This window comes from Pan troglodytes, chromosome 15 (genome assembly GCF_028858775.2).
Source record: "Pan troglodytes isolate AG18354 chromosome 15, NHGRI_mPanTro3-v2.0_pri, whole genome shotgun sequence".
In the NCBI taxonomy this organism is placed as follows: Eukaryota; Metazoa; Chordata; class Mammalia; order Primates; family Hominidae; genus Pan; species Pan troglodytes.
The window spans coordinates 50,556,339-50,582,248 of NC_072413.2; the positions used below are offsets into that span (position 1 = coordinate 50,556,339).

Below are 25,910 nucleotides of genomic sequence, written 5' to 3' on the forward strand. Positions count from 1 at the left end.
TAAACCTTGTTGTTTTAAGTCACTGAGACGGCAGGGGTTATTATAGCAGCAAAAACTATTTTCTCTTAAGCTGTATATAAACTAGAAGTGAGATGCCACCTTAACAAAAACTCCAAAACACTGGCTGGGGCCAAGCAGCATAGAAACTGTTCTGGGCCTGCTCAAGGAAACATTTATCAGAGACTGGAGCTAAGCAAGTGACCCACATTAATAAGTTTGATAAAACTGTCACTACAATAATTTGGAGGTGACATGTACCTGATTAACTTATAATGAATGTGTACCTATGTTCCCGTGGCTAATGAACTTATTTATAGCTCTAAAAGAAGAGGTTGGAAGATAGATTAGTACTGTGTGATGGTTGCTGTTGGTGGTGTTTAACAAGGTATTAAAAGAAAAATACCCAGAGAAGAACTGCCATCCAAAAGACTAGATGTTCAAAACTTAAAACAATCCTTAGGCCCCCACCTGTGCATGGTCACAAAGCAAACTGACAAAACTGCTCAGCCACAGAAAGAGGTCAGAGGCCATATGCTCCAAAGCCAATTTCAGATGTGGCCAAGAATAACAAAAATGGAAGAACCTCACATAGGGCAAAGCCAAGGACCACGGAGAACTATGCTGTAGGGCATGTGCAGAGTAAAAAGTATTTGTTACTTGTCTAAAATAATGACATAAATACAGAAATGGAATGTAAATGTTTAGAACATTTTATAGCAATTTCACAAAGTAATTTTATATTTGTTGAATCTAATAATAATTTTAAAATTGGGCTTGTAAATTGATGTTCTTTATTTCACTTTTCCTGTAATTCATTTCTATTGTGTTAGGAGTGTTGTTGTTGTTTCAACTGGCCTAGAGAACTCAGGGAACAGAACTAGAGCCCTAGCAACAACTGCCTAGAGAGATTTCAACCGTAGATTGCTACAATCTAGAGTCTGGTGTGTGTTTTCCATTCTTCCTCTCTCCAAACAGGAATACTTACAGTTATCTCTCCCAGCACTGCCTTATGTGTTCAACAGGGGGTGGCAGACAGATAACTTCTATCTAGACCAGTAAAGAGATGACCACTGCTGGGCATTACTCAAAGATCCTCAACTTTAGGCTTCACATAGTGAAGATGGTAATTTTGAATTACCTCCACCAGGAAAAGCCAAGGAAGAACTACATATACAAAGGAAAGCATTTGTTGACGAGAGACTGTTCAAATGTTTCTAGTTCTCTGCACGTTAAAATTATACATCTCACTTCCTTGAGTTAGGTATGGCCATGACTTGGCCAATGAAATGTGCAAGGTGACATGTACTTCTGGAAGCTTTTAAGAGTCAGTATACATGTGCAATGAACCACAACACACTTTCCCTCTGCCATGATGACTGATTACACTCAAAATTAGGCCTTGTCTGTCAGCCCAAGTCCCAGAAAGAGAACACCATAGGGGAAAGCTCCCAACTGATCCAGTGTAAACTAAACTATTATGTGATGGTTACTATGGGACTGAACGAAGGCAGAACGAATGTAGAAATGAAAACAAAGACAAAATAATCTGTTTTAAAGAAGGGGTCAGGGGGCTCCTTGCTTCTAGTGAGCAAGGGCCTTGAGCTTCCACAACCCTTCATATTTATTGGGTAGCAAGAGCAGGGAGGAGCAGGTAATGGTTGGTCAGCTGCTTGATTTATCACAGGTTCACATGATTGCTAACAGGCTGTTCAGATGTTCCTGTAGATAATCACAAGAAACACTGTGCCTGGGGTGTGACTGGCCTTAGCATTCCTTCTGGGAGGCAGATGCAGTTTGTCAATTCGCCAACAACCTGCCTTCATGAGAACAGTTTGCTGTTTGCTCATATAGCCTCCAGTGGTATACCGAGTTGGTCACAACCCTCATTCTTTCTGCCTTCAACACTATTAGGCCAGGCACGGTGGCTCACACCTGTAATCCCAGCACTTTGGGAGGCCGAGACGGGTGGATCACCTGAGGTCAGGAGTTCGAGACCAGCCTGGCCAACATGATGAAACCTGTCTCTACCAAAAATACAAAAAATTAGCTGGGCATAGTGGCAGGTACCTGTAATCCCAGCTACTCAGGAGGCTGAGGCAGGAGAATCACTTTAACCCAAGAGGCAGAGGTTGCAGTGAGCCGAGATCACACCATTGCACTCCAGCCTGGGCAACAAGAGCAAAACTCCGTCTCAGAAAAAAATAAAATAAACCATTATTTTAAACTTCTAATGTTTCCGGGTTGTTTCCACAGTATAACCCAGTCTAGCACTATTAGTACACCTGGTCTTAGTAATGGGTAAAGGGATTATGACTTGAACATAAGATGACTCTTTAAAATGCAATTGACTATTACCACAAAAGATGCCAATACTAAAAGATGGGAAAAGTAATAGGTAAATGTTTTCCATAGCATGTTTGCCAATACTACAGATACACCTCCCAACTACATGTAGACTTTGATCCTTTGGGCTGCAAGAGGCCCTCAATTCTTCAGTATAATGGTCCTGCTGGCATGGATCAGAGTTGGCATATAAGATGTAACTTTTGTCTCATCCCTAAACTCTAAAGAAGTGTGTTTGCACAGCTCATTTAAATAATAGAAAGAATGAGTGACATGTAACTAAAGACTAATACAAGAGGGTAACAGCACTGTAAGAATGGCTCCGTGAGACAATAGTAGAAAAAGGGCTAAAGCGTGCACATAAAATGTTAAAGGCGACAAAAGTGTGTTTTGTTCAGCAACTGAATATTAAGCTCCAAAAGACATCAAGGAGGAAGTACTTCAAGAGAAAATGCTAGTCTTCTTGTAAGGAGACAGTATGAGGATTTGCCTTTGTGTTCCTTAGGCAGGTAGAACAGCTGGTAGCCCTCGTTAGCTCCACCAATCCCATTTTGGTATAGGGTACTGTATGCAATAGTAATTGACAAACAATTCTGATTTTTTTTTTTTTTTTTTTTTTTTTTTTTTTGAGACAGAGTCTAAACAGAGTCTCTGTCACCCAGGCTGGAATGCAGTGGTGCAATCTCCACTGACTGCAAGTTCTGCCTCCCCGGTTCATGCCATTCTCCTGTCTCAGCCTCCCAAGTAGCTAGGACTACAGGCGCCCGCCACCACACCTGGCTAATGTTTTGTATTTTTAGCAGAGACGGGGTTTCACTGTGTTAGCCAAGATGGTCTTGATCTCCTGACCTCGTGATCCGCCCACCTTGGCTTCCCAAAGTGCTGGGATTACAGGCGTGAGCCACCATGCCCGACCCAAACAGTTCTGCTTTTAAATGTTTGAAAGACTACTGTGCTAGGGTCATCTGTCCTCTCAGAACAACAATATTAAATCTTTATGCATTTGGACACATTTAAATTTTAGAATAGCTGACACCAAGCTTTTCTAGGAAACCCTTGGTTAGTTCCCCCTTTATAGGCCTAATATTCCCTTATGATTAACCATAAAATTAATGGCTTTTCCTCTCAGAAAAGAAGGAAATTAACAACTGTAACTATTAAATAAATTGTAGCAACATCTGTGGCCATCATACTCAGGAAAAAGACACACTTCATATTTTGCAACAAATGGAGTATATAACGCTTACAAAGTTCCCGTAAGAACATTCTGTCTGAAGTCAGCTTACTTACAGTTTAATGCTGCTACTGGAGAACAGAACCTGCTCACTGAACCAGCCTCAAATAAAATGTTGATCAGATCTCAACACAGTTTATCATTTCAGACCCAAGGAGGCAATAAAAGGAGTCAACATCTCTCCCCTTTAGAGCCTTTTCAAAGCAGTTGGGAGGAAAATCCTCTACCTGCACCCTCACCCCCCACCTCTAAACACACACTCCCATCCCCCAAAAAAGAGAAAGGAGGCGGCTATCCAGACTTGCTCTTACTGACACATGGCAGGTGGCAGGTAAGCCTCACAGGCCAAGACCTAAAATTAGTATGGGTACTATCCAGATGTTTACTATCACTTTGAGCAGAGAATAGAGGAGAAAAAGAAAAACGCTTTTAAAGTCTATTGATGACTTGAAATGTGCACCTCAATGATTATGGAAGACGCAAATAGGCCATGGCAGAGAATATGTGGCGCCCTTGATTTTGACAAGTGCCTAAAATCACACAACTCTGATTTTATGCTCAATTTAAATACTTAAGCACATTACTGCAATCAATTACATCACTGCTGTCATGAGCATCCTGTCTCCTATTTGAAGAGAATTGTGTACCGCCCTGACCACATGCTCTAAAAATACATGAGATGAACTTCTTAGGTTCCAATAAACATAAAATCCTTCTCCAAAGCATAGACGTTGGATTAGGCCTGTTAACTTCTTAGAGCAAGCTGTACCCTCTCATACACTGCACTCTCTACCTGCTCAGCTGAACGTTTCATCTGAGGGATGTCTAGGTAACAGTGCTAGGCCTGTACATCTACCACAGTTTGTCAGCATACCTATAAAGAACTCAAACCACACTAGCATCTGGTACCTGGACAAACGACTGTCCCAGAATCTACAAAATAGACTTTAAAGTTCCCTGTGGAATACTTAGCTAGGAAAAAAGACAGCAACACTCTTCTTGGGCAAAGCATATGACAAAGGCCAGCCTGGACAATATAGTGAAACCTCGTCTCTACCAAAAAAAAAAAAAATCAGCCGGGCATGGTGGCTCCAGTGCCTGTAGTCCCAGCTACTTGGGAGGCTGAGGTGGGAGGACTGCTTGTGCCCAGGAGGTGGAGGTTTGTAGTGAACTGTCACTACAGCCTGGGCGACAGAGCGAGACCCTGCCTGAAAAAAGGAAAAAAAAAAAAAAGCATAGGACAAAGGATGGTGAGGTAAGAAAAGCTGGGTCTTTGTTGCTCCAATAAACGTAGCAATGTCTTTCACAAGGATACTGAATTCGTAATGTGCTGTGTATTCTAAAGAAAACAAATTATTTCCTTTTAATTTTGCACTACTTGCTAATTTTATTTCCAAATACGAAAAAAAAAAAAGTCAACAACTATGTGCCGGCCCAATATACGTTAGTCGATCTGATTATTCCTCGCTTCTTCACAGCAGTAACATAGCATGTATTTTCTCTCTCAGCCCCAGGAATAGCGCCACCATCTACCATACACAGGTCCAAGGCTTCGATACATGTGGAATTTAAACAGTACAGAATATTCTACTTCCTCTCCAGGCAATCATCATACTTACAAGTCTGTTTCTGCCTTTTTCCCAAAACTTAAGCCCAGAGCATCTTCCCAAATTCTACGTTTGAAAGAACCAGCTTCCCCCTGCTCACAGATCGCTTCAACATCCATCTGATACTACTACTACTCTTCCTTAAGAGACATTTCCCTTGGCCTTGGGAGGAAAGGGTCTTTCACTTAAGAGCTCCGATTCTCCCCGTCGCCCCTTTCCATCCCCTCGACCCACAAAGGGCTCCGGTGTTTCCCGCCGTTCATGCAGCGAAAAGAGAGGGCAAAATGCCCTCAGGAGGCTCCAGGTGAGGCCTTTCGGTGCCCCAGAGACGGGTGTCTTAAGTCAGACTCCGGAGCTGTGCAGTGCAGCCCTGGCTACAGAAAGCCGCTTCGTCTGAATCCCCGGGTCTGCAGGCAGAGCACACAGCCTGAAGGGCCGGCGCTGTCACCTACCTGCCCGGGACCTGCGGGCGGGGACCTGGGCCGTTCCCGAGGCCGCGCGGCCAACAGTTCCCGCCGCCACGCGACGGAGGAGGAGGCAGAAGACGGGGCCGTGCCAGACTAGCCGGGTAGCCTGGAACCACTTCGCCAACCTGCGAAGGCGTAGCACTTCTCCCTCCCAGCCTGCAGCCGCCACCGACTCGGCGGAGTCGGCCTCCTGGGAAAAAACAACCTGCGAAGCTCCTCCTTCTCCTCGTGCTCCCTACGCGAGGCACTCTCTAACCAATGGGAAACGTGGTGGGCGGAGCGAGAGTGACAGACGATTACAGAGTCCTCCCGCCGGCGCGAACGGGCGGTGCAGTAGCAGGGCCAATCAGCAGCGTGGGTGGGAAGTACAGGGGCGGGAGAAAGTAGGGAAATTACGCGCCCAATCAGATCTCGGGACCCTCGAGCGACGGGTCCTGCGGCCCGTGGCCTTCCGAGCGCGGCGCTCAGGGGGCGTGCCTGCCTGGGCCAATCGGCGCGAGCCCACAGTGCGGAGCGAGCGCCTCAAATGCTCGGGTTTCTCAGCTGATTGTCTCCAGCCGAGAGTTGTTTTTTGCAGCTACGGAGCAGAGCCGCAGCAGGAGGAGCCGAGACCCCCGGGGGGTGGGGGGAAAGAGGAGGCGGGGTCCGGGGGAGCCGCGGCTGCTTTGCGCTGGACTCCGGGTCCCGTCACGGCGCTTCCTGGGGTTAGAGGCTGGGGTGGGTGGGGGGTAAGGGGGCAGTCCTTCTCCCCTTCGACGGCGGCTCCGAGTCCAGCCCCTTCCTTCCCGCGCTCGCTCGCCCGGCCCCCAGCCCCCTCATGAGGGTGTCCGTGCCGGGTCCGGCGGCCGCTGCCGCCCCCGCAGCCGGCCGCGAGCCCTCCACGCCCGGCGGGGGCGGCGGAGGCGGAGGCGCCGTCGCTGCAGCCTCAGGCGCCGCGGTGCCGGGCTCCGTGCAGTTGGCGCTGAGCGTCCTGCACGCCCTGCTCTACGCCGCGCTGTTCGCCTTTGCCTACCTGCAGCTGTGGCGGCTGCTCCTGTACCGCGAGCGGCGGCTGAGTTACCAGAGCCTCTGCCTCTTCCTCTGTCTCCTGTGGGCAGCGCTCAGGACCACCCTCTTCTCCGCCGCCTTCTCGCTCAGCGGCTCCCTGCCCTTGCTCCGGCCGCCCGCTCACCTGCACTTCTTCCCCCACTGGCTGCTCTACTGCTTCCCCTCCTGTCTCCAGTTCTCCACGCTCTGTCTCCTCAACCTCTACCTGGCGGAGGTAAGGCGGGAGGGCCGGCATGCGGGGCCCGGGCGGGTGCGCGGGGCCGCCGGGATCATCTCCCGCTGAGGACCAGCGGGGGCGGGGGGTGGGCAGCGAGAGGCGGACTGGAAACCAGCCTGGGGAAACTGAGGCACACCTGGAGTGTGAGCCAGTGTTTTCGCCTTAAACTTAAGTGTCTGATTGGCTTGATTACTGAGGGGTCCGGGCTAGGGGGTGAGTGAGTGTGTGTGTCTGACAACTTAAAACAGCAACGGAACGAACCCTTTGTTCGGTGTTCTGGCCCTTCGAGGTAAGGCGTTGGTGGCACCAACAAAGTGGCATCGCAAGAAGTAGCAGCCCCGGTGGCTCTGCCGAAGCCGGACTATGTTGAGGGAGGTTGGATGCTGAGGTAGCAGCAGCTCTGCTGAAGCTGGACTGCTGCCAGCCATTACGTCACCAGGCAGAGCTGTTCCTCTGCTATTGTTGCTGCGTTTCTTTTATTAGAAGCTTATATTCCCTCCTGCATCTCCTTTCCTGTGGCTCGATAAGCCTCACATAAATTTCGTTCGATAGTTCCCCAGCAGGGTTGATGATCAATAACCAATGCTGAGGATCAGGATAAGGACCTCCATAAAGCCCTTAATGTTTGCCCCAGTTGCTTCATGCTTTAGCGGTTTATCCTACCACCTATTAGCATAGTCTTTTTTGGAGCTAATTAAGAGAAAAAAATACTAGCTTAACCTGTGCCTATTGCAGAAACAAAACCACCAAACTGTTTTTGCAATAACTTGCTTAATATCTGGAACCTAATCACACCCCCTTTCTCTTTTATGGGGAATTGCTGGTTGGATTGCATTGTTCTGCAGCGCTTAGGTATTTGACCCATTTCAAACAGGTTTGGGAGTGTAAGGTTGTCAATCATGTGTGTCAGCTTGTGGTATTTAAGCCATAATATTTTAAGACTTCCCCCCAAAAAAGTCCTCCTTCCCACCAAAAGAAAAGCTTGAGGAGGGGAGGAAGCAAGGTGACATCATATGCTTAATACAGACTAATATAGAATAATATTGGCCTATGCAGCTAATCCTCTCAAAGGCTTTTTTGGAGGTGATGGAATTAATGTAGTTCCAAGCAAAAGTAAAAAAAAAAAAAAAATGACGTATATTAAGTGTTTATATTTCCTGCATAAACCAACTCTTTTCTCCTTTAATAAATAGGAAGTAGAATGCATAATTTTATAATCAGTCATAATGTCAGCTATTTAGCACACTAAAAACAATAGTTGAAAACAACAAAACTAATTTAACTTTTATTATTTTCCTTCTCCATCCTTTGAAAGTCCAAACAATACAATGACAAAAACGCAAACCAGTAAGCGGAAATAAGAAGCATAGGTTATCACAAATCAAATGATGCCATAGTCGTGTCACTTATTTGAGGGTGTTCTAATGTAGTTGTCGTTTAAGCTGTTATAACACTTCTACCCTTTATACTTAAACTGATACATTGTAATCTTCCTGCCCCCATTTCAGATAGTGCGTTAGTGACTTCTCAACGCTGAAGCTTTTACTCCAGGTTCAGATGTTTACCTGAAAGTGACTAGCGATTTTTATGCCAGGGGCATCAGATGACTTGTTTTTTCCCTATATATTTTGATTTACAAAATAATATGAATGATTCACTGTAAAATAGTTGGTAGGCATTTCATAAAGTGGGTAAACACTCTTTTTACTTCTTGAGGTATAACATATACAATAAAGTCCACAATCTTAAATGCACACCTAGATGAAATTTTACATCTGTATACACCCATCTTACCACCACCCAGATTAAGATATAAAGCATTTTCCGTGTCCCAGAAGTTTCCCTTTTTACCCTCTCCCAGTCAGTAGCTCCCCCAGGTAAGCACAAAGTGGGTAAACAGTATCCAAAAAAGGAGATATATTTAAGCTCATAATTCTGAAGGTATGCTTATATAGCATAGAATACACGGAGTATCTAGATTGGGTCTTCAGACTTTGAGCTAATATTCCAAGCTAGTGAGGAAGAATTTAAAATCTGAAAGTCTTCCTGTTAAATGTTTGTGTAATATGCTTTTTTAAAAACGATAAAACTCTATTAACCTGAAAAATACAATTTGGAAAGAAGCTGGGATAAAGCTTTTTTCCTTTGTAATGCCTGCTAAAAAGAGTGTGAGTTGTTTGTCTATCCTTTCTTTTTATAATGAAATTAACAATTTTAGGACATAGTTGTACTTAAGAGAACAAATTGTCAATTTTTTTGAAAGCCTGTTTGAAAGGAGATATCTTAACCAGAAATCATTTCTCTTTTCATTAGAGAAAATCTCCAGGAACCTGTATTTAAGAGAGTATTTTAGTTCAAATTTTTATGTCAGTTCCAGATAACTGCAAGTATACTTCCCATTGATCATTCTGAATTAATGAAGTTTTTCCTAGTGAGTTCTTCATATTATAGCAAAGTGGTAGGGAAAGCCTGTGTGGTGATAAATATAAGACTTAACTGATGTTTAATTTTTTTAACCAAAAGCCCCTATAACTTTTTTGAATAGTCGTGTGTCTTGATTACCAACTCACTCTGTCTTTGCTGTATGCCGTATTAAATACCAATTCCATATTACTTTTCACTTGTTTAAAGCATTTGTTTTTTTCTGATTCTCACTAAGAGTAGCTTTAAGGACTTAGTTATAAAGAATCGTGGATCAGTATAAAAAGTAAAACAAACTCTACTACTTTGAATACATTTTGGTGGATATTCTAAAACTCATGTTTTTGAAAAGTTAAGAAATGCCTCAACCCCTTTTTTCTTTTTTTCTTGGTGTCTACACTTGAATGGAATTGAGATGAGGGAAAGTAGCCCTTTCTTAAACAGTTAAGCTTCTCAGTGTCTCATACTTAACCTCCTGGAAGCCTATAGTTGAGAGAGAGGGGGAAAAAAAAAAAAAGAAAAGCCACCTTGTACACTAATCTAAAAACACATTTTGAACTTCTGGCAGGATCAGTAGGACAAGAGCTTTTCCAGAGAAGGGTTCACACTCCTGGACTTTTACCGGAGAAGACTTCAATATTTGAAACAGACTATCTGATAAAACTGATTCTATCTACCATTAGAACATATTGAAGGACTTAAAAGGAGAGTTGACAGCATCACACAATATATCCATGTAAGAAACCTGCACATGAACCTCCTGAATCTAAATTTTTTTTTTTTTGATGAGAGCTGATGGTATACCATCTTGGAGTGTTGTGATGCATGCCAAAATCAATGAGTTCATCTTCAACATATTGAAGTTCTTACTTTCAATTTGGTCTTAGGAGTGCCAGTTGCTTAATCAGGATAAAGTACAGTGACTTAATCACAATGCCAAAACAGATAGGAAAATTAAATTCAAAATCTTAACTCTTACATTTATGGATGCTATTATTGTCCCCACCAGTAGATATATTCTTATATTGGTAATACTTCAAATAACATGCAAGTCAACTTACAGGTTCATTTGATTTTGTTCTGTTCTTTGATTTCCCACAAAAGTTGAAATCACACTTCTACCACCTAAAATAGAAATTCCTTGAGGATAAGAAGGAATATTTTACATATTTTTATCTCCAGCAACTAGAACAATGGTGATTATATTATTGAATGACACTTTATAAAAAGGTCAAAATTTAGAAAATAGTTATCTAAAATATGGGGGTTAACTTTATTTTGATGAACATTTGAGGTAAATTATGTATTGTCTGGAATCTATTTTCTGCCTAAAAGATTTCATACAATATAGAGTTTTGTTTAATGAAACTTTTTATATCATGGCAAATGGCCCATACTAATTAAGGCTTTGCTAATTTAGTTTCAACAAATTCTACAAAATAGAAAAGTCTGTAAGATGAGTCTCATATCCTGAGTCAGTTACTGTTTACCAGAAATAGTGGTTTAGTTCAATGTTTGACTTTTATCCATAACTGACTATAAACTGTTTTTGTCTGAATCTACTAAATTTTTTCACTATCTTGATCTTATTTTTCCTGAAATCATCTGTGAAGCCGAAGTTTCAGATACATACCTGTAACAAAAGACATGATTATAATGCCTTATATTTTATGAAATTGGTATTTTCAAAGCACTTTGTAACATTTGTCTTCACAACCCCCATGAAATAGAAAGAGATGTGATTTGTCCAAAATTAAATGGCTGATATGTATCAGTTGTGATACTATTGTATAGCTCAGGTGCTATGAAGTCTTATCAAGTAATTTGTTTCTATACCATGAACTTTCCTGGATACATCACTTCTTTATTAGTGCTTTTCTAACTTGCTTTCCCGTTTTTCACATGGTTTCAAACCTTTTCCACTGTCTAGCAAACTCTTTCTTCACCTTTCATCCACTGCATATGACTCTTGGTTTAAAGAAGTAGAAGCCGGGTCATCTGGCCTACCAGAGATTCAGAGAAATGCTGCAGAGAGTAGTCAGTCTTTTTCAATGCATAATTGGGCTGGCAAGAAAAGGCCAGAAACTACCAAAAAAAAAAATGCAGAATGATAAAATATCACACAAATGTGTGTCTTGGGGGTAGGGCAGGAGTGGTTTTCAGCTGCCTCCTGTTAGCCTGCTGCCCAGATTTTAATTTTGTGTGTTGAAGGTGTAGGGAGGTGTCGTTGCAGGCTGTGCCTTGCAGTGAGGTCTTATAAAAGACTTCATCCCCTCCAGCATAATGCCAGAATCCTTTAAGTGTACACCTTCAGTGGATCAGCTAGGAAAATAAGCAGGTCCTCAGAGCTAGATAGGGGGTACAAATTGGTAAATAAAAGTCTTCCCTGGGAATGCAAAATAAGCTCATTCTTGCACAAGTTTGAAGCCTAAATTCACATCAGTTCTGTGATTGAGAGGAGCAGACTGGGGGGTTTCAGGAGATCTAACTTGAAAACATAAAGTTATCCTTGCTTGATACTAACCTCAAGGAGCTGTAAGAAGCAGATGCAAAGCATCTGTGGAAGAATGTACTTTAAACCCAGACTTCTGACAGATAAAATTCCAAAAAACATGGGTTCAGAATAAAAAATCACACTGGGGAATTGCAGATATCAGAATTATTAAATACATAGTACACAATAATTACTCATTTATGAATTAAACACTGTTGAAATACAAAACTTAAAATTGGCACATTTGGAAATCATTTTTTAATGAAAAATTGAAAACTGAAATGGATGGTTAAACAGATTAAACACAGTTAAAAAGAAATAAGTGAACTAGAAGATCTTAGGAAAAAAAATCACTCAGGATATAGCCCAGAGAAATAAAAGATGGAAGATACAACCAATGGGTGAAGAGAGAATGAGGATATAATGAGCAGGTCCAACATATGTGTAATTGGAATTATAGAGAAATTATTCAAAGGGAAAATAAGAGTTTACGCAAATTTATTAAAGACATCAAAGTTTCAGATCCAGAAAGCCCAACAAATCCAAGGTGGGCTTTGTGAAAACATTTAAAGTACACTTCAAAACACTGACCTGGTGCAGTGGCTCACGCCTGTAATCCCAGCACTTTGGGAGGCCAAGGCAGGCAGATACAAGGTCAGGAGATCGAGACCCTCCTGGCTAACATGGTGAAACCCCGTCTCTACTAAAAATATAAAAAATTAGCCCAGCATGGTGGCACGCACCTGTAGTTCCAGCTACCCGGGAAGAGAGAGAGAAGGCAGGAGAATCATTTGAACCTGGGAGGTGGAAGTTGCAGTGAACCGAGATCACACCACTGCACTCTAGCCTGGCGACAGAGCAAGACTCCATCTCAAAAACAAAAAACCTTCAAAAATCAATGTGATAAAAGCCATATGTGTAGTGTAAAGGAGAAAATCATATGATCATCTCAATAGATGCAGAAAGAAGAATTTGACAAAATTCAACCATAGATGATTTTTTAAAATTAACTTTTAGTAAATGAGGGAAAAGGGGGAATTTTTTCAGTCTAATAAAAAGCATCTTCAAAAAGCCTATAGCTGATATTATACTTAAATATTGGCAGCATATTACCTAGGAGAAGAACAAAGTACTTCACAACATTGTGCTGGAGGTCTTAGCCATTGCAATAGGCAAGGGAAAGAAAAAGGTTCGAAAATTAGAAAAACAGAAGTAAAATTGTCTCTATTTGTAGGTGACACAATTTCTTAGGTCAAAAATCCTAATCTACAGATAGCTACAGGAAGTAATATTTAAGCTTATAGGATATAACTTTTTATATACTAGCAGAAAACAATTAGAAAAATGAAATATAAAAATTCCACTTGGCAGGGCATGGTAGCTCACACCTTTAATCTCAGCGCTTTGGGAGGCCGAGTTGGGAGGATCGCTTTAGCTCAGCAGTTCATGACCAGCCTGGGCAACATAGACCTCATCTCTACAAAAAAATAAAAAATTAGCCAGGTGCAGTGGCATGTGCCTGTAATTCCAGCTACTTGGGAGGCTGAGGTGGGAGGATCACTTGAGTCCAGGAGATAGAGGCTGCAGTGAGCCAAGGTTGCACCACTGCACTTCAGCTTGGGCGACAGAACAAGACCCTGTTTCAAAAACAACAATTCTACATGCAATAGTGTCAAAAAATTAAAATATTTAGGAATAAATAAAAGATGTGCAAGACCTCTACAAGGAAAACTACAAAACATTATTGAGAGAAATTAAAGAGGCCTCAGTGAGTGGAAAAATATACCCTGAAAAGCTCATTGCTTTTAAGGTGTTATTTCTCCCTTAATTTGACCTATAAATTCAATGCAATTCCTATTAAAATTTTTGCAGGATATTTTGGTAGCTGTTGCCAAGATGGTTTTAAAATATGCGTGGACATACGAGGGACTTAGTGTAGCTGAAACAATTTTGTAAAAGAAGGACGAAGTTGAAGGATCGCACTACTTGAAGAGTAACTGTAAAGCTACAGTAATCAAGAGAGTGTAATGCTGGGGAAAAGATAGACATATAGATCAATGGAGCAGGATAGAGAATCCAGAATTAGACCCACATATATATAGTCAACTGATTTTTTTCCCCAAAAGTGCCAAGGTAATTTAGTGGGGAAACGTTTTGTCAACTAATAATTCCAAAATAATTGAATATTCGTATGGGAAAAATGAACACTGATTCTTACCTCACACCATAGAATGTACTTGACATAGATCATAGACCTAACTGTAAAAGCTAAAATTTGTAGAAGACAGAAGATGTTTTCTTGAAGGAGGCAAAGGTTTTGCAGTAAACAAAAAGGCATGAACCAAAATTGACAAATGAGACTTTATCAAAATTTAAAATTTTTGTTTTTTGCAAGACAAATAAGAGGCAAGCCACAGACTGGGAGGAAATATTTGCAGCACATGTATCTGGCAAAGTACGTTTATCCAAAACATAAAGAACTCATAACTCAATAAGAAAATCCAGTAAAAATGAACAAAGGATTTGAACAGATACTTCACAAAAAAAGATATATGCATAGCCAAGAAACACAAGAAGAGATGCTCAAGGTTATTAGTTATTAGGAAAACAAAAATTACACACGTTGAACTACCACTAAACATTGATTAGCAGGACTAAAATTTAAAAGACTAACCATACCAACTATTGGCCAAAATGTGGATTAATTGGAACTCCTACACTGATGATAGGAATGTAAAGTTTTACAACCACTTTGGAAAACAGTTTAGCAGTTGTTAAAAAAAACATAAGCCTGTCATAAAATCTAGCTGTTACAGAAGCCAGGCATGGTGGCACAGGCCTATAGTCCCAGCTACTCAGGAAACTGAGGCAGGAGGATCACTTGAGCCCAGCAGCTCAAGACCAGCCTGGGCAGCATAGCAAGACCCTGTCTCAAAACAAAACTTACGGAGAAAAATCTAGCCATTATAGATACTTACCCAAGAGAAATGAAAGCATATGTTCCTATAAAAACTTGAACATGGATGTACATAATAGCTTTATTCACAAAAACTCCACTGAAATTAACCCAGATGTTCATCAGAAATGAATGAATGAACAAAATATACCAATACAAAGGAATACCACTCAGTAGTAAAAGCAAAGGAACAAACTACTGACACAACAACATGGATTAATCTCAAAATCAGTATGCTGAATGAAGGAAGCCAGGGAAAAATGAGCTCACACTGTATCATTTCATTTATATTAAATTTTAGAAAGTGCAAACCTATGGTCACAAAAAGCAGATCACTAGTTTCCTAGGGTCTGGAGCAGAAGGGAGGACTTACAAAAAGAGGGCAGGGTGAAATTTAGTGGGTGGGGAGATACTCTGTATTTGATTGTGATCGTTTCAAAGGTTGTACAGCTTTCTCAAAACTCAGAATTGTACACCTTAAATGCATGCAGTGTATTGTATATAAATTATATTTCAATGAAGTTGATTTTTAAAATTTCAGGGCTTTGCAATTTACTCCGAGAATAAAAGCTGAAGCAGGGAAGAAATGTACAACCTGCAGCTCCATCATCTAATTTATGTTAGAAAGCTAATCATCTAATTTATGTTAGAAAAAGAACAGGATAAATCCAAAGGAGATGAATCTTAAGAGTAATAAAATAGAAAAAACAAAGCAGGGAAGAAATGTACAACATGCAGCTCCATCATTTATCAGCTCTATGTAACTTGGTTAAGTTAGTTGGGTAAATTACTTACCTTTTCTGTGCCTATTTTCCTTCTTATAAAAATTAGAATAATAATACCTGCCTCATAGAATTACTGTGAAAATTATATACTTCATATAAAATGTTTGGGACATGGTAGTACTATTGATTGTTGGCTATTATTAAATTTTAAATAACTGGGATTTCATAGTCTACATTCTCACACTCCTAAAAGAAGCCAGAATTCAGTAACAAAAATAACTTGTAAAGCTGAGCATGGTGGCACGTGTCTGTAGTCTCAGCTACTCAGGAGGCTGAGGCAGGAGGATCACTTGAGCCCAGGAGATTGAGTCCAGGCCTAGGCAATGTATCGAGACCCTGTCTCTTAAAAAACAGCAAACAAAAAACAACTATTAAAGGTTCATTTAGAAATGTTTAAAACAGTTATGAACAACATGGGTAAAAGAAGAAATTCCAATGGCATTTAAGAATACTATATGATAATAAAAATACTATATATCAGAACTTGAATTATGCAGCTAGGTTAGCATGTAGAACTAAATTTACAACCTGGAATATTTACATTAGAAGAAAACATTTAATAAGCTAATCATCTAATTTATGTTAGAAAAATAACAGGATAAATCCAAAGGAGATGAATCTTAAGAGTAATAAAATAGAAAAAACAAAGAGGTTTGATAAAGCCAAAAGCTACCTAATACCTTTCTTCATAATCAAACTTCTTTCAGAGGTGACCATGAATATATCAACATTTTCTCACTTCTCCAGCTTCTCTAATCTGCCTTCCCCCCATTAATCTACAAAATAGTTGTTGCCTATGGCTCACAGTGACCTTCATGTCAATAAGTTCATTAGGCATTTTTCAGTCCTCATTCAAATTAACTTCTCAGCAGCAATTGACCCCCCATATCTTTCCCCTTATCACTGGCTAGCACATTGAATAGCATTCTCCTAATTTTTTTGTTACCTTGATAGCTTCTTTGTAAGCTCATGTGCCTGTCTTGCCATCAGAGAGGTTGAGATTTCTAAACACTTAAGCCTAGATCCCCTCTTCTTTCCAAGTGATCACATCCACTTTCGTGACATCATGCCACTTAAAAACAGATGACTCACACTTATCTCCGATCCTTACTCACCCATACTACTCTGAGCTGGCTCTGTAGATTCTGCACTGATTTGACATCTTCATGGTATCTGATGCACTCAGATTCAACATGATCTTTCTTCCTCCTCTCCCACCCTACACCTATATGCATCAAAACCTGGTTCTTGAACCAGGCACAGTTCTGCCTGTAATCCCAACAACTTGGGAGGCTGAGGTGGCAGCATCACTTGAGCCCAGGAGTTCGAGGCTGCAGTAAGCAATGTTTGCGCCACTGTACTCCAGCCTGGATTACAGAGCAAGATCCCAACTCAAAAACACACACACACACACAACTTGGTTCTCCTCTTTTGTTCCCCATTTCCGTGACTAGTATTTATATCCAATTATCTATATAATTCAGAAACGTGAGTCCTTCTCAATATTCTTTCTCCCTCATTCCGCACATTCACTGCATCACCAAATCCTGTTACCTCCTAACATCTCTTAAGTCCATTCACTTCTTCCCTTCAAAATGCCTGGTCCAGGCTACTAGCATCTATTGACTAGTCCATGGCAGTTAGCCTTCTAATTGGTGTGTCTGTATACCCTGGCCCCCACAGGCCCATTCTCCACAGTGTTGCCAGAGTTTTTTGGAACAAAAATCTATTATAAAAGCCCCACCCAGCCAGGCACGGTGGCTCACACCCGTAATCCCAGCACTTTGGGAGGCCAAGGCAGGCAGATCACGAGGTCAGCAGTTTGAGACCAGCCTGGCCAATATGGTGAAACCCCATCTCTACTAAAAAATACAAAAATTAGCTGAGTGTGGTGGCACACACCTCTAGTCTCAGCTACTCGGGAGGCTGAGGCAGGAGAATTGCTTGAACCTGGGAGGCAGAGGTTACAGTGAGCCGAGATCGCATCACTGCACTCCACCCTGGGCAACAGAGTGAGACTTCGTCTCAAAAAAAAAAAAAAAAAAAAAAAGCCCCACTCCTAGATTTCTCCATTGGATCTAGTTACTCATTAGAATAGAGAGAGTTCTATGTATACTACAAGTCACTTCATGGTTCCAGCCTAATTTCAAACTATGCTCCTCATTCCTCACCATTCCAGCCACATTAAACATTATTTTAGTCCTCTACTTGCCATATTCCTTCTGCCACAGAGCCATTCCATATTCTTTTCTTGCTACTTAGAATGTTCTTTCCTCCTCCTTTGCTTAGTTAACTGTCAACTCCAGGGCACAGTGCTTCTTCAAGGAAGCCTTCACCCAACTACTCAAGTTAGATTCCAAAATTATAGACTAGTAGAGGAGCATTATGCTGCTCTTCTTCATATCATTTGCACAGTTGGAATTTTATATTTGTGTGACTTTTTTGTGTGAGCTTACTAGATTGGTAAGCACTATAGGAATAAGGACCAAGTCTGTTCTTGCTGTATTAGGTATTGGTACCTAATTTAACATCTGATGTGTATTAGGTGTTCAGTAAATATTGAATGAAGTTCTTGTTCACCATATCCCAAATAGCATAGTGGGGAGGAATCCCTGAATATATAATTTCACAGCAGAATTTGCTCTACCCTTTTCTTTCTTCTCTTTTCCCACTTATCTACCTCCTCCCTTCAAAAAAAAAAAAATGCTTGCTTTAAAACAAAAGTCCCAAAATCAGATGCCTAGAGGGACCTGAATGCTACAACCTCGGAGAGAGAATAGGGGAGTGTTGGTGTTTGTGGTGAATCGGAAAGCACGTGTTTAAAGAGGACAATCACATTAATTCAGTTCCAGCTATGAGATTACATTGTCAAATCATCTGATTTTTCAAGAGAAATCACAAATTTGAATTTCTTAAAATGAGAAATCTACTTTTTAAATAATTACAGGATTTTCAAGTATGTTAAAAATACTGTAGGCTAATACCGAATAAGCTAAGCAAAACTTTTGTGGATCAAACCGAAACCATGGGCTATTTTCTTCTCCTCCTCTTCCTCCTCCTTCTCATAGGAATAAAACAACTAAATATAATCCTGTCTTTATAATTTCCATATACCAAGCTTTAATTATATTTAATACCCATCAAAGTTAGTTAAAATGAACTCTGAGTAATTTATACCTTATGGAAAAATTACGGTGTTCTAAGTCTGACCAAATGTGTAGAAAGTACCATATTATCTTTGGATATGCCATGTATGTCTGCTTTGCCCCACTATACTACATATTGCTTTAGATCAGCTACTATTTTACATTTATTTCAAAAGAAATTTTGCATACCCTTCAACACCTAGCACTGTTATATATGTGGTCAGTGCTTAATGACTTGGAGTAAATTAGTGGTAAAGTAAGGGAATTTAAAAGAAGCATTTTCTTCTTTCCACCTCCACAAACAAAATCAGAATCTAACTTCATGGAACATTTCATCTAATTTGTTTTAAATAAAGACAAACTTCTAAAAATTAAGTGTCCTTGTAATCTTATTATTTTAACTTTGGTAAAGGGGTATGTTTAAGATAGTACATCATGAATGGCCCTGAACAAGGAATCTGGGAACCAGAATTCTAGTCCAAATTCTGCTTTATATGAATAATTGATATTTGCAAATCATTATTTTTCTGGGCCAGTTGTATAATTTGTAAAGTGGTTAGTCTCAGTGATATCTAAGATACCTTGAATTCTAGTATGCTGATACTAATAAAGCAATGCAGAATTTGAGAATTTTTGCTTAAACTCCTTAGTACCTAGTTCTGTGATCTAATACAGTATCTGAATTCTGTCTCTGAGATATAGATGCCAGTTAAACAGAGTTATACATAACATGTTAAAACTGATCAAAATTTATTTAGGACCCAGGGATCATCATCCTTCTAGAATAATATTTCAAATTTGTACCTTCTCTTTTCTTACAAAAACTCAATTACAGCTACCATTTTCATTAGCATATTAATCACACTCTACAATTTGTTTTTCCAGCCTCAGTCTTCTCAGAGTATAAAAAAGCTTAAATATTTTCTTAAAAATTTGTACTCTCCTCAGCTACTACGTAGGATCCAGTCATTTGAGCTGATTTGAGGTGGTGTAGTATATACTCTAAGGAGAATATAAACTTTTATCCCTTTATAGCCCTATTTTAGGTTGTTTCATTGGTCAGGAGCCCCTTGTATTTTTTCTCTCTCCAAGAGCTTTTGTGGAAGAGAAAGTTCAATGTGAGGGCTGAGGCTGTTAAGTGCCCAATTGGCATTTTTTTAAAAAATCTATTCTGAAAAGAATGGGACATTAAACAGCAGGACTGACAGCAGTAACTTAAGTCAGAATAGAGCATATATACTTGGCAGTAGCAGGAAATCCTTTTGCCCAAAGTAGAAAAAGTGATATGATTACCTGCTAGGAGCATTATACATAAGTATGTTTTTAGACATGAATTAACAGGCTAGAATCAGTCATGGTTAAAGGCACCTACATTTTTAAATGGATGGTAGATTTTCCAGGCTTTGTAAACTGGATGTTATAGGGATACCATTAGAACACTGGATACAGGCCAGGTGCAGTGGCTCACGCCTGTAATCCCAGCACATTGGGAGGCTGAGGCGGGTGGATCATCTGAGGTCAGGAGTTTGAGACCAGCCTGGCCAACATGGTGAAACCCTGACTCTACTAAAAATACAAAAAATTAGCTGAGCATGGTGGTGTGTGCCTGTAATCTCAACTACTTGGGAGGCTGCGGCAGGAGACTCACTTGAACCCGGGAGGTGGAGGTTGCAGTGAGCCAAGATCACACCACTGCACTCCAGCCTAGGTGACAAAGTGAGACACCGTCTGAAAAAAAAGAAAAGAACTCTGGATATGGAGGTATTAGGTAGTTAAGAACTTGGGCACTGGAGTCCCATTCCTTGGACCCTTGCTAAGTGACCTTAAGTGGGTAACTTCTCTGTATCATAGTTTCTCCATCTGTACCTACCTCATGGGGTTGTGAAGTTAAATAGAATAATACTTTAAATAGCAGAACATAATAAGACTCAAATGGTAGCTATTATTATTTTAGAAAAAAAGAAAAGAGCATCTCTAAAATTAAGATTTTCCTCTGCCACCTTTCTTACATATAAACTTTAGACAATATGATAAACACTTTTTCTAATTTATGGTAATATTTGAGATATCTTTATTTCTTTACTGTATGATTAAGATAGGTTTGTAGGTATTCTCACCTTTTAGGTCATGGATTTGTCCTAAACCACATTAGAAATTAGAAGGATTGGAAGGCAGGTCTTCTGACTACACTGCTTTTTCTGTCGTACTCTAGAATAAGCAGTTGTAAGCTGTTGTCAGCGTTCATCACTGCTTACATTCAGATTGTTCTTTTTTTTTTTTTTTTTTTTTTTTTTTTTATTGAGACAGAGAATCGCCCTGTTACCCAGTCTCTTGTGCAGTGGCGTGATCTCCACTCACTGCAACCTCTGCTTCCCAGGTTCAAGCGATTTATCTGCCCCAGCCTCCCGAGTAGCTGGGATTACAGGTGCGTGCCTCCACGCCTGGCTAATTTTTGCATTTTTAGTAGAGACAGGGTTTCACCATGTTGGTCAGGCTGGTCTCGAACTTCTGACCTCGTGATCTGCCCGCCTGGGTCTCCCAAAGTGCTGGGATTACAGGCGTGAGCCACCGCGCCTGGCTGAGATTGTTCTTAAGAAATCCAGATTAATTACCAGGTGGCTGGCAAGATGGCCAAATAGGAACAGCTCCAGTCTGCAGCTCCCAGGGAGATCCCAGGGAGATCAGCGCAGAAGGTGGGTGATTTCTGCATTTCCAACTGAGGTACCTGGCTCATCTCATTGGGACTGGTTAGACAGTGGGTGCAGCCCGTGGAGGGTGAGCAGAAGCAGGATGGGGCGTCACCTCACCCGGGAAGCCCAAGGGGTCAGGGAACTCCCTCCCCTAGCCAAGGAAAGCCATGAGGTACTCTGCCTTGAAAAATGGTGCATTCCAGCTCAGATACTATGCTTTTTCCACGGTCTTCCCAACCTGCAAACCAGGAGATTCCCTTGGGTGCCAACACCACCAGGGCCCTGGGTTTCAAGCACAAAACTGCTTGGCTGTTTGGGTGGACACTGAGCTAACTGCAGGAGTTTTTTTTTCATACCCCAGTGGCACCTGGAACACCAGCGAAACAACCGTTCACTCCCCTGGAAAGGGGGCTGAAGCCAGGGAGCCAAGTGGTGTAGCTCAGTGGATCCCACTCCCATGGAGCCCAGCAAGCTAAGATCCACTAACTTGAAATTCTTGCTACCAGCACAGCGAGACCTGAGACACTGGAGCTTGGTGGGGGGAGGGGGCATCCGCAATTACTGTGTAGAGTAGGCGATTTTCCCCTCAGGGTGTAAACAAAGCCACCTGGAAGTTAGAACTGGGCTGAGCCAACCGCAGCTCAGCAAAGCCAATGTAGCCAGACTGCCTCTGTAGATTTCTCCTCTCTGAGCAGGGCATCTCTGAAAGAAAGGCAGCAGCCCCAGGCAGGGGCTTATAGAGAAAACTCCCATATCCCTGGGACAGGGCACCTGGGGGAAGGGGCGGCTGTGGGCACAGCTTCAGCAGACTTAAACATTCCTGCCTGCCGGCTCTTAAGAGAGCAGCAGATCTCCCAGCACAGCGCTTGAGCTCTGCTAAGGGACAGACTGCCTCCTCAATTGGGTCCCTGACCACTTTGCCTCCTGACTGGGAGATACCTCCCAGCAAGGGGCGACAGACACCTTATGCAACAGGAGAGCTCCGGCTGGCATCTGATGGGTGCCCGTCTGGGACGAAGCTTCCAGAGGAAGGTACAGACAGCAATCTTTGCTGTTTGGCAGCCTCTGCTGGTGATACCCAGGCAAACAGGGTCTGGAGAGGACCTCCAGCAGACCTGCACCGGAGGGGCCTGTTAGAAGGAAAACTAACAAACAGAAAGGAATAGCATCAACATCAACAAAAAAGGACATCCATGCAAAAACCCCATCTGAAGAGCACCGGCGTCAAAGACCAAAGGTAGGTAAATCCATGAAGATGAGGAAAAACCAGTGCAGAAAGGCTGAAAATTCCAAAAAAAACAATGCATCTACTCCTCCAAAGGATCACAACTCCTCACCAGCAAGGGAACAAAACTGGATGGAGAATGAGTTTGACAAATTCACAGAAGTAGGCTTCAGAAGGTGGATAATAACGAACTCCTCCAAGCTAAAGGAGCATGTTCTAACCCAATGCAAGGAAGCTAAGAACCTTGAAAAAAGGTTAGAGGAATTGCTAGCCAGAATAACCAGTTTAGAGAAGAACATAAATGACCTGATGGAGCTGAAAAACAGCATGAGAACTTCGTGAAGCATACACAAGTATCAATAGTCAAATCTATCAAGCAGAAGAAAGGATATCAGAGATTGAAGATCAACTTAATGAAATAAAGCGTGAAGACAAGATTAGAGAAAAAAGAATGAAAAGGAATGAACAAAGCCTCCAAGAAATATGGGACTATGTGAAAAAGACCAAACTTATGTTTGATTGGTGTGCCTGAAAGTGATGGGGAGAATGAAAACACTCTTCAGGATATTACCCTGAAGTGGGAAAACACTCTTTAGGATATTATCCTGAAGTGGGAAAACACTCTTCAGGATATTATCCAGGAGAACGTCCCTAACCTAGCAAGACAGCCAACATTCAAATTCAGGAAATACAGAGAACACCACAAAGATACTCCACAAGAAGAGCAATGCAAGACACATAATCATCAGATTCACCAAGGTTGAAATGAAGGAAAAAATGTTAAGGGCAGCTAGAGAGAAAGGTCGGGTTACCCACAAAGGGAAGCCCATCAGACTAACAGCATATCTCTCTGCAGAAACCCTATAAGCCAGAAGAGAGTGGGGGCCAATATTCCAACATTCTTAAAGAAAAGAATTTTCAACCCAGAATTTCATATCCAGCCAAACTAAGCTTTGTAAGCGAAGGAGAAATAAAATCCTTTACAGACAACCAAATGCTGAGAGAGTTTGTCACCACCAGGCCTGCCTTACAAGAGCTTCTGAAGGAAGCACTAAATATGGAAAGGAACAACCGGTAGCAGCCACTGCAAAAACATACCAGATTGTAAAGACCATCGACCCTATGAAGAAACTGCATCGACTAACGGGCAAAATAACCAGCTAGCATCATAATGACAGGATCACATTCACACATAGCAATATTAACCTTAAATGTAAACGGGCTAAATTACCCAATTAAAAGACACAGACTGGCAAATTGGATAAAGAATCAAGACCCATTGATGTCCTGTATTCAGGAGACCCATCTCACCTGCAAAGACACATATAGGCTAAAAATAAAGGGATGGAGGAATATTTACCAGGCAAATGGAAAGCAAAAAAAAGCAGGGGTTGCAATCCTAGTCTCTGATAAAGCAGACTTTAAACCAACAAAGATCAAAAAGGACAAGGGCATTACATAACGCTAAAGGGATCAATTAAACAAGAAGAGCTAACCTAAATATATATGCACCCAATACAGGAACACCCAGATTCATAAAGCAAGTTCTTAGAGACCTACAAAGAGACTTAGACTCCCACACAATAATAGTGGGAGACTTTTAACACCCCACTGTCCATATTAGACAGATTAACGAAACAGAAAATTAACAAGGATATTCAGGACTTGAACTCAGTTCTGAACCAAGCAGACCTAATAGACATCTACAGAATTCTCCACCCCAAATCAACGAAATATACATTCTTCTCAGCACCACATCACACTTATTCTAAAATTGACCACATAATTGGAAGTAAAACATTCCTCAGCAAATGCAAACGAACGGAAATCATAAACAGTCACTCAGACCACAGTGCAATCAAATCAGAACTCAGGATTAAGAAACTCACTCAAAACTGCACAACTACATGAAAACTGAACAACCTGCTCCTGAATGACAACTGGGTAAATAACAAAATGAAGGCAGAAATGAATAAGTTCTTTGAAACCAATGAGAATAAAGACACATCATACCAGAATCTCTGGGACATAGCTAAAGCAGTGTTTAGAGGGAAATTTATAGCACTAAATGCCCACAGGAGAAAGCAGGAAAGATCTAAAATTGACACCCTAATGTCAGAACTAAAAAGAACTAGAGAGAGGCCGAGGCGGGTGGATCATGAGGTCAGGAGTTTGAGACCAGCCTGGCCAACATAGTGAAACCCCATCTCTACTAAAAATATAAACAATTAGCTGGGTGCAGTGGCAGGCACCTGTAATCCTGGCTACTCGGGAGGCTGAGGCAGGAGAATCACTTGAACCCGGGAGGTGGAGGTTGCAGTGAGCCGAGATTGCGCCATTGCACTCCAGGGGGCTGTGTGAGACTCCATCTCAAAAATATTAATAACAAAAGATCCAGAGAAGCAAGAGCAAACAAATTCAAAAGCTAGCAGAAGACAAGAAATAACTAAGATCAGAGCAGAACTGAAGGAGATAGAGATACGAAAAAACCTTCAAAAAATCAATGATTCCAGGAGCTGGTTTTCTGAAAAGATTAACAAAATAGATAGACCACTAGCCAGACTAATAAAGAAGAAAAGAAAGAGGAATCAAATAGACACAGTAAGAAATAATACAGGGGATATCATCACCGATCCCATAGAAATACTGACTGCCATCAGAGAATACTACAAACACCTGTACACAAATAAACTAGAATATCCAGAAGAAATGGATAAATTCCTGGACACATACACCCTCCCAAGGCTAAACCAGGAAGAAGTCAAATCCCCGAGTAGACCAATAACAACTTCTGAAATTGAGGCAATAATTAATAGTCTACCAACCAAGAAAAGCCCAGGACCAGACGGATTCACAGCCAAACTTTACCAGAGGTACAAAGAGGAGCTGGTACCATTCCTTCTAAAACTATTCCAATCAATAGAAAAAGAGGGATTCCTCCCTAACTCATTTTATGAGGCCAGCATCATCCTGATACCAAAACCTGGCAGAGACACAACAAAAAAGGAAAATTTCAGACCAATATCCCTGATGAACATCGATGTGAAAATCCTCAATAAAATACTGGCAAACCAAATCCAGCAGCACATCAAAAAGCTTATCCACCACAATCAACTGGGCTTCATCCCTGGAATGCAAGGCTGGTTCAACATACGCAAATCAATAAACATAATTCATCACATAAACAGAACCAATGACCAAAACCACATAATTATCTCAATAGATGCAGAAAAGGTCTTTGATAAAATTCAACACCCCTTCAAGCTAAAGATTCTCAA

General features: G+C 41.3%; 2 protein-coding genes across 4 annotated transcripts in view; one reads left to right on the forward strand and one right to left on the reverse strand.

The window, feature by feature from the left end:
* Positions 1-5,941, reverse strand: part of TXNDC16 (thioredoxin domain containing 16) — a 129,026-nt gene extending 123,085 nt beyond the window's left edge. Inside the window, exon 1 of one of the 2 annotated variants that reach the window (XM_001158742.7) lies at positions 5,637-5,941. The gene's annotated coding sequence lies outside the window, so the exon portion shown is untranslated. The remainder of the gene's footprint in view (positions 1-5,636) is intronic. The other variant, XM_063792911.1, reaches the window with a different exon arrangement.
* Positions 5,942-6,156: 215 nt separating this feature from the next.
* The window catches only part of GPR137C (G protein-coupled receptor 137C), an 84,148-nt gene continuing 64,394 nt past the window's right edge, over positions 6,157-25,910 (forward strand). For both annotated transcript variants that reach the window (XM_024348727.3, XM_001146700.8), the window contains exon 1: positions 6,157-6,912. In XM_024348727.3, the coding sequence (XP_024204495.1) occupies positions 6,469-6,912 (444 nt within the window). In that variant the 5' untranslated portion in view covers positions 6,157-6,468. The remainder of the gene's footprint in view (positions 6,913-25,910) is intronic.